At 28.9% G+C, this 10,026-nt stretch overlaps 1 protein-coding gene across 1 annotated transcript; it reads right to left on the reverse strand.

Moving 5' to 3' along the window:
• Window positions 1-775: 775 nt before the first annotated feature.
• Window positions 776-1,804, reverse strand: LOC124922247 (receptor-like protein 44). The gene has a single exon (XM_047462981.1). It carries the CDS (start codon window positions 1,625-1,627, stop codon window positions 800-802), a length of 828 nt encoding a protein of 275 aa, XP_047318937.1. The 5' UTR covers window positions 1,628-1,804; the 3' UTR covers window positions 776-799.
• Between the last annotated feature and the right edge of the window lie 8,222 nt (window positions 1,805-10,026).

Here is a 10,026-nt window from a genome sequence, read left to right on the forward strand (position 1 = left end):
CAATATACAGCCTGAATCATAGTAGCCATAAATATAAGTCAAGTCAATGAATTATTTAGGTATATACTTTTTTTTTTATATAAAAAAATAAAAGAATGAAAAGAAAAAAAAGTGTTTTATTTAGTAAATTAAGTGATAAAAATAAATAAAATGATGTTAGATTATATAAAATTTAAAAATAAAAATACTATGAGACCTTAGATATATACATGATTTTATTTGAATATATTAAATATTCTTTCACAATTAAAAACAACAATATTAAAAAAACTAAACTAATTTAACAATTTCCTGAATAATTTAATTTTGATACTATTTGATAGAAACATTTAAAACTAAAATTACCAAAATAAATTTCAAGAATTACCATTTTACTTGGTGTACTTATTTACTAAATTCAAACAAAATAAAAGGTATACCGAAAACAAACAGGGCTTTAGTTTTGAAATGGCCACTGAGAAAAGCATGCCTAAAAAGTACTTTTACCGTCCAAAAAGCACTAAAATAAATTAGAGGAAAATGGGATGAATCTCCATATTTCCTTAGCGAGCCCGACCCGACCCGAACATGATGAAGCTCTGATTTTGAAACAGAGAGAGAGGCAATGAAATGGAATGCTTCCACCATTGATGAACTCTAATGAACAAAAAGCAAACCCTAAATAATCGGATCTCACATTGAAATTGATCATTCCAAAAAACATAAAAATGAGTAAAATTTACAGCAAACCCTAAAACAATGATTCAAACCGAAGAAGAAATTGAAATTGAAATTAAAATTAAAAATTGATTCCATTATATCAATAATCAGGCATGTATTGACTCATCTTGCTTTCTTCCATAGCCATCCTCTGTTCTGTAATTTTCAACCAGATACAAACCGCAGTAAAACTCAAAACCAAACTCAAAATCCCACTTCCAAGTCCGATCCCCACAATCACCATCACCGACAACCCTTTACTCTTTTGATTCGGCAATGGGTACCCATAAAGTTCCTTATTTCCTTCAAACGAGCTCGCATTAAACCTAGCCAAATTTCCACTCCGATTACCTAAAGAAGTCGGTATAGAACCCGACAGACGATTATTCGACACATCAAACACCGAAAGACGTCCTAGGATTCCGATTTGTTGTGGGATGGGTCCGACGAGATGATTATTTCGAAAATCGATTACGTTTAGGTAAACGCAGAACGCTAGCTGAGGTGGGATTTCTCCGGTGAGACGGTTGTAAGAGAGGTTTAGTACGGCGAGGTTGACTAGTGATTGAAGCTCCGGCGGGATTGGACCGGAGAGAAGGTTTGATGAAAGGTCTAGGGCTTGTAGATTAGTGCAATTGGAAAGGAATGGTGAAATTGAACCGCGAAGAGATAATTTGGAAAGGGAGAGTTGATAGATTCGACCGTTGTTACAGGTTACACCTTGGATGTGAGAGATTAAACCGGTGCATGGGTTTTTGAAGAAGGGTTTGGTCCAGTTTACTAATTTTTGATCTGGGTCTTCTAAAGATTCACTTAAATGGGTTAAACAGAGTTCATCGTCTGAATCTGAGGTTGAAGATGGTAATAGAAAAGTGCAGGTTATGAAGAAGAAGAAGAGAAGGAACAGTCTCAATACGACACCGCTCATTGTTTTGTGCGTGTGTGTTTGTGTGTGTGAGAGAGAGAGAGAGAAAGAAAGAGAGAATGATGAAAGAGAAGGATTTGCAGAGGGTGCTGGTGGGAGAGAAAGAGTGGGGGATGTGAAATTTGCAGTGCCCTGTTTGGAAGACTACTATTTCTTGTACAAGGAATCCAAAAGCAAATACCGAGGCAATTAGGTATTTATATTGAGACTATGTAAAAAAAAAAAGAATAGAATGTGGAAAGTGACTATTTGAATTTTTTTTTTTTAAATATTATTGAGTACATTATTATATACTTTTGCCCATAGATGTTATATGTGGAGAACATAAATGAGTTAATTCACCTCTATTATGGAATTATATGCTTCTATGAAGCATGGGTTGATATTTGTAAGAGTAATTTATTTGTGCAAAAATAAGTTTTTAGAATGGTTATCAATGGATATGCATATATTTAGTGTAACGGTAGAGTGGTTAGGGTTTTTCAAAGTCTTTTATCACCATTCTTGTCGGAAGATTGAAATAGTAGACGGGTATTCTCAGTTGAATTTATTGTGAATTTTGTAGTTAGTTTAATTTACATATTTTTCATCCTTTTTAACCTGGTATTGCGGAGGAGGGACGCGAATTATGCGATATTATTGCTTATTGGTATACAATTTTTTTCCTTTTTTCTTTTTGCACAGTAGTTTCTTGCTTGTTTGATTACTTTTGTGTTCATTTTTTCTTTTATTATGCACTTTCTTCCAATATTTTTTCTTTTTACTTTTGTACTTTTTGTTTTGTTTAATCGATTTATATGAATCAATTGAAATGAGATTAGTTCAAGGAAGGATCTTGAGCTCTATATAGTTCTATAGAAAAATTTCTAAGTTTTTTAAGTTATAGAAAGTGTGAATACTCTTAATTATTTAAAATAATCATTCAACTATGGATGAAAATTTAATTAGAAGGAAGGTAAGAAATTCAATACGAAATATTTTTCTAAAAATTCAAAAAATACTCCAAATAACCCAACAAAAAAAGTTTCCAAAATCGATAAATTAGTGGAATATGTATTAAGTGAGAATAAGTAAATTCTCGTAACCATTCTTATAACACATATTTCTAGTTTAGAAGGAATAAAATTATTTTAATCAATAAGAACTCCAAATAATTCAATAAAAAAAGTTTTAGGAATCCATAAATTAGTAAAATATTGTATTAATAGATAATAAGTATTTTTTTTCTCGAAAATATTCGAGCTCAATAACTTATTGGACAATTTGTATTTTTTTTCTTATTTTTATGTTTTATGATTTTTTTTTCTTAACTGAAGCATTAACCAAATCTATAGAATATGTAAATTCTCATAATATTACTATTACTGTACCACATCTTTTTAGCTCAAAAGAAATATTTTTTTTTTACAAAAATTAGAGGAAAGACACAGCTATAATTAAAAAAGAGTTCGAATTTATATATTATGTTTTCTATTTACAATCCTAAGGTAACATCACAATCATACACGAAAGAAAAACAAAATTAATTAAGGCCTTGTTCTGTTTGGGTTATTTAAATAACTCAACCCATTCAAATATCTTTTCACTCCCCCTCTTATCCATCACATCACTCAATTCATTACCCAAAATACTAAAATAACCTCTATTTTAAATTACTATTTATTATTTTATTATTATATATAAATACCTTTTAAGTAATTTTACCAAAAATATTCTCATCTCCTCAAAATCATCAACAATCATTATTTATTTTCCCCTTCTAAGTTATTAAAATAACCCTAATCCGAACAAGGCTCAACTACTTAATTTCCAAAAAAAAAAAAAAAATTAAAAAATCATTATAAATAAATAAACACAATTGATTTAAATAAGTAAACCTATTTGATAAGGACTAATTACTGGTCATGTAGGACTTTTTGGTGGTTTAAAGAAATTTGAAGTTATATAATATGGATGAATGGGGGGGGGGGGGGTGGTGGTAAAATACACTTTTTTGGACTTTTCTTTTAATATTAGTTTGATAAACATTTTAAATTAAAATGAAAATTACAATAAAATATTTTTTAATAGTTCGTGTGTGAAAAATCACAGCAATATTAATTAAAATATGATGAAATAAATTATTAACTTATCCAATTAAAATCACAAACTGTACTTTTGAAATAAATAAATAAATAAAAATAACAATAATTCAAATTATCGGAAACTTAATTTTAATCTTAAAACCAAACTAAGAAAATTATTTAATTTTGTCTATCTTTTGGAGATGGTGAAAATCTAGGAAAAATATATTATGGGTAAAGGTTTATTACTTATGATAGAGTAAAACTAAAGAATGAGTCCCTTATTTCCCAAAAAATTATTAATACTTTGAATATAAAATTAACAAAAACAAATTCCAACTTATTTCTTGAAAACAATATGCCTACTAAATTTGAAATGATGCTTCACATATGGTATACTTCATAATGAAATAGATTTCATGTAATAACACAATAATAAATGAAATGATGGCATAATAAGATATATAATGATATATTTAGAGGAAGAAAAGGATAAATTTTCTTGCCTACAAAAACACCCATAATTAGTAAATGTGATCAAAGTTTGAAAAACATAGAAAAATGATTACAAATATCGACAAGTTTTACTTCCGTAACATGAAACATCATCAATCTTATTACGCATATAATGACCATCGGCCCACACGACGAGTGAGGACCAAGGTGGCTTGTTGGAGATTTATTTTAATAATTTTCTCGATAAAAGAATATTATAATTTTGTGTGAGATTGTTGTGGTAGTTTGTTATTTAGTTGAAGTAGGTTTACAAGGGAATTAGATTGAACAAGATGTATCAATATCTAATTGAACACGAATGCCTACAAGCCAACATACTGTTGGAGGGGTCTACTGCCATTAAACTTGCCTTTTTGGCAGATTTTGGTTTCCAGCAAGCCGTTGAAAGTGAAGGATCTTCAACCAAAAAATGAGGTCCGGCCAGTGGAGTGGGCCCAATTCTTATCATGCAAACCATGACCTAACTAGCCGTCTTGACTTGATGTAACCACCACACCCTATTAATTTGTTATTATATCATCACAACTTGGATTCAAAAGGACAGTTTTTTAGTTGATGAACTCAATTTTTTTTTTTTATAATGAAAATTGAAATTAAAAACTTAACGTCTTAGTTTAAGATATCTTACAACTTGAACTACTTTGAACTAGTGTCGATTCACATAATCTCACAATTGTTACAGTTTCTTATCTGTCCCCTAAATTATTTTTGGCAAATGTTGTGGAGACCTATTTGAAATAATCAAACACCATTTTTTCTCATTTGGACGATTTGGGGAGATGAATATCTCAATCTAAGTTTTTGATGGCGTTACTAAGTGGGTTATGTTAGCATTTTATAATAAATAAATAAATCTCTAGGTGTAATTCACAATTTTCTTGCATCGAGTAGATTTAATATGAGTACTATTCAAATCTTATTTGTGATTGAACCAAATATCCCAATTTTATTTTTAAAGAAAATGTAATCTTAAGCAGGGATTTTCTTTTTATTAAATTGTCAAGTAATTTTTTCTACAAATTACACTTTTTAAAATCAAGGATACAACCTTTTTCACTATTGCGCGAGCAAAACAAAAGTCACATTAATTAAGACATTTAAACAAAACTTTAATCAATTTAAAATTATTACATGAATTGTTAAAAGTTAATTAATAAATGAGAATACAACAATTACAACTCAAAAGTAGATCGGAATTGAATTCTTTGTAGGTTTTATTATTTTACAATGGAATGATGTTATTTGATACTTTGATCATTACTTTCCCAACTCTTTGCACAACCAATGCCTCAATTTTCTCCTTTCCTTTAACTTGTCACGCTCTATATGTACTATTTGTTTTGTCATTTTCCGACAACTATAAATAAATAACTTATTTTTAAGAAAGAAAGAAAAGTTGTACAATTAATTAGAAGCCGTGTGCAATGAAAATTGGTGGAGGGAGGGTCCCTTAATGTTTGAGTTTCTATGGAATTGTGAGGTTCTCTAATGGCGGTGCTAGCTTGCTTGCACCACCTGATAGTGATCTTACCCTACTAAATTCCACCACCTTCATGGTCCCAATTTAATAAAAGTAATACAAATAACCTTTCTTTGTCAACTCCCCCTTAGATCCAAATTAAATTACTTGTCATTATCATTCAAGTTTCTTTGTGGGTATATATAGGACAATAGTGTTTTAGTGGTTAGTTTTTTTTAGGAGAAGGCATCTGAGTGATGAAAAACTCCTTGACCTTCAAACCCGATATGATGTTGTTTCTAAGGGTCCGACGCAAGACGGTAAAGCGACCTATGTAATTGCATATGTCCACTTCTTTAGGATTCTAAATTTCTCAGATTTCTAAAAAATATAGTATTACTAATAAATATATATTCTAAATCAATTAATATATTTTCCCCTTAATTATATTAATATTTTTATATATATTATGAAATCATATATCTCATCTTTGACTTGTGTATACTCGATTATTAGTTACCTTTCATTTTATAACAAATCCGCAATAAATTAATTAATCTTTTCTTTTTATTAATAAGAGTTGGTGTCCTCGTATCGTGTCGTGTCGTGTCGTGTCCGTCTCACAAAATATATATATTAAGCCTACTAAAAAAATCATCTGTTACCTTTTTTTTTAAGGATGACCAATAAGTACAAACCAAACGGGCCTAAGGGGATAACCTCAAAAGATTAGAAAAAATGTATCGTTTTGATCTAACTAAAACCTTCCATATTATTAAAACCTCCGTTTTATTTATAGAAACAAACAAATTTGAATCATGACTTAAGAGTAGAAAAATAAAGATGTCACAAATTGGCTAATTATTACATGTACAATAGAATTGCTAAAAAAAAACATATAACTTACTAATGCTTTTTTTTTCTTAAAACATAATTTACTAAACGATTCATTTTTTTTCTTCTTTTTTTGGAAAAATTGAGATAACGAATTAAGTATGTAACCCGCAAATACACTTAAACAAGCGGCAAGTTCTGTGCTTAACGGGCTCGAACCTAGGAAGATAGGATTAATATTCATATTTTTTTGCTGCTAGACTAAAAGAGGAGATAACGATTATTTTCTTGACATATGCTTCATTGAATAAACTATTTAATTGACAATTTGACATTATTTTAACCATATTCTTACTTGAGGAAATGTTTATAAATTAGTAAGAATAATGAAATTTGAGGGAATAATAATATGACCTTCTTGAAATGGTTATTGTGAAATGGATACATTTCTAGTTATTACCTCCAACTGCAAAATTACTACCTCACATTCCCTTTACTAATTTCTCATCAATTTTTTTTTATTGTAAACCTAATTTCTATTATTAATATTAGTAACTTAAACACTAGCATAAGACTTGGAAGCCAAAAATTTTAAAAAAAATTGTAAATAGTTCGATGTGAAAACTAAACCCATAACCTTTATAACATCAGTTTATGTGCTTCTAACACCTATATTGCATTTAGAATATAAACACCTAATGTCAAATTAATCAGCTAGACTATTGCAACTTTATTTATTATTTTTCCAAAAAGACAACTTATCCTAAAATTACTTGCAAAATTAAAAGAACTATCATTTCATTAACCCCACACTTTAAACTCAATAAATCAATCTCCTAAATTGGCACATTTAGAAACCTAAGACCCCTTTGCCTAACCTATATAGTACCACAGAACTACTAAAACATAGTGTAGACTAAAGAACATAAATTAGTAATCGCTCGAAAGCTAGGGTCGAAATACTCATTTAATTTGTACGTTTTGTAAATAAACCGGGCCAAATTGTAACTTGTATATAATGGTTAGAACTACTAATTAATTAATATCGTGCATTAAGTAGTGTAAGCATACATATTTAGTCTTGTTTGGCATGACTTTTGTTTGAATATTGAACATCTAAGAATAGAAGATCTGAAAACCAACATGTAACAATATTATTGTTGTGGTTGGGTAATGAGAATGATAATTGTTTATAAGTATAAACAAAGATAATTTGCTTGTCCTATATATTATAAACATGCCAAACAAGGCCTAATTAATTCTCTAAGGATCTGTTTGAGGTGTTGTACAAAGATATTGTCTTCTTCTTTTATTGATGGGGACAAATTATGTTATTGTATGGAGGGACCATTAATAAAAATCCAAGGTAGGATTGAATAAGAGTTGGACCTGAGCTGGATTTTGCTTGACAAGAAAGAGTTGGGGCCTGTTTGGATAGTGATTAGAAGAGAAAAGGAAATACACAAAATTTAAATATAAATAATAGAATTAAAAGGAATGTTTAAAAAGGGAAACATCTCCCTAATAATTTCACTCGTGGGTGGTGGTTGTCATTGCAGGGATCCAAAAAGCCGGACAAATGTATCTTTATTGTCTTTCTTTGATGATGATAATAATGATAATGATGTTCTTCTTCCAATTAATAATTAATTTATATACTTTGTTTCATTTAATAGATATTTTGATTCAAACACATATATATATATATATATATATATAATGTCTCAAGGGTATGAAAGTAAAAAGTAAATCCCCTTTACATTCTTTGTAACCTCAAACCAAAGTGATTTCTTCAAAAATAACAAAACATCACATCAAATCAATTATAGAATATGTTGGAATGTGGGATGACCCGTGCATAAATTTAAAACGGTTAAAAATAAAATTAAAAATATTATTTGTATGTTTCGAAATTGCAACCTAACAAAATAAGTACAACCCTTAAACCAACTAACCTAACAGCACTTTATATTTAAGTTTCAACACCAAATTTGATGAACGCGAGACATTTTATCAATAAAGTTCAAATTTTTAACTAACAAATCTATGTATATATATAATGATGCTTAATTTTTGAAGTGTTCAAATTGTCGGGTCTGTGGATAATTTGGATATATATATGAGAGTAAATGGATACTTGGGTCGAATTGTGGGTTTACCCGCCCATAAACATAAAATGGTTAAACATAAAACTAAAAATGCTATTTGTAAGTTTCGCACTTGCGCAACCTAACAAAAACAAGTATAACCCTTTAACCAACTAGGCTAAAACACTTTATATTTAAGATTCAACACAAAATTTGATGAACGCGAGATATTTTATCAATAAAATCTAAATTTTTAACTAACTAATATATATATATATATATATATATATATATATATATATATATATATATATATATAATGCTGCTTAAATTTTAAATTGTTCGGATTGACGGGTCGAGAGCTGTGGTTAATTTGGATATATATGTGAGAGTAAATGGATACTTGGGTCGGATTGTGGGTTGACCCGCCCATTAATTTAAAACGGTTAAAAATAAAATTAAAAATGTTATTTGTATGTTTCGAACTTGCAACATAACAAAATAAGTATAACCCTTTAACCAACTAGGCTAAGACATTTTATATTTAAGATTCAACACCAAATTTGATGAACGCGAGACATTTTAACAATAAAAGTTCAAATTTTTAACTAACTAATTTATATATATATATATATATATATATATATATATATATAATGATGCATAATTTTTAAAGTGTTCGGATTACCGGATCGAGATTTTTGGTTAATTTGGATATATATGTGAGAGTAAATAAATATTTGGGTCGGATTGTGGGTTGACCCGCCCGGTTAAAAATAAAATTAAAAATGCAATTTATATGTTTTGAACTTGTAACATAACAAAACAAGTACAACCCTATAACCAACTAGGTTAACAATACTTTATATTTAAGATTCAACATCAAATTTGATGAACGCAAGACATTTTAACAATGAAAGTTCAAATTTTTAACTAACTAAGCTATATATATATATATATATAATGATGCTTAATTTTTAAAGTGTTCGGATTGTCGGGTCGAGAGCTGTGGTTAATTTGGATATATATGTGAGAGTAAATGGATACTTGGATCGGAATGTGAGTTGACCCGGCCATAAAACTTAAAACGGTTAAAAATAAAATTAAAAATCATATTTGTATATTTCGAACTTGCAACCTAACAAAACAAGTACAACCTTTAACCAAGTGTGATTGAGATGTGGTTTGCCAAGGGATAATAGACCGATATCATTTGAAAGTGGTTAAACAAGTATGAATCAAATATTTGATTGACTAAAGTGTGAGGTCACGATGCTAATTATTAAAAAAATATGAATCAAATATTTAATTTTCAAAGTGAAAGTGTAAAGTCGCGAAATTAGAGATTCATTCGAAAAAAATATGTGATGAAACATGTGAGAAAATAAGTTATTTACCGAAGTGAATAAAATGTGGAGTGAGAGCGTTCTATTTTTTATTTTA

The sequence above is a fragment of the Impatiens glandulifera genome, chromosome 1 (genome assembly GCF_907164915.1).
Source record: "Impatiens glandulifera chromosome 1, dImpGla2.1, whole genome shotgun sequence".
Taxonomy (NCBI): Eukaryota; Viridiplantae; Streptophyta; class Magnoliopsida; order Ericales; family Balsaminaceae; genus Impatiens; species Impatiens glandulifera.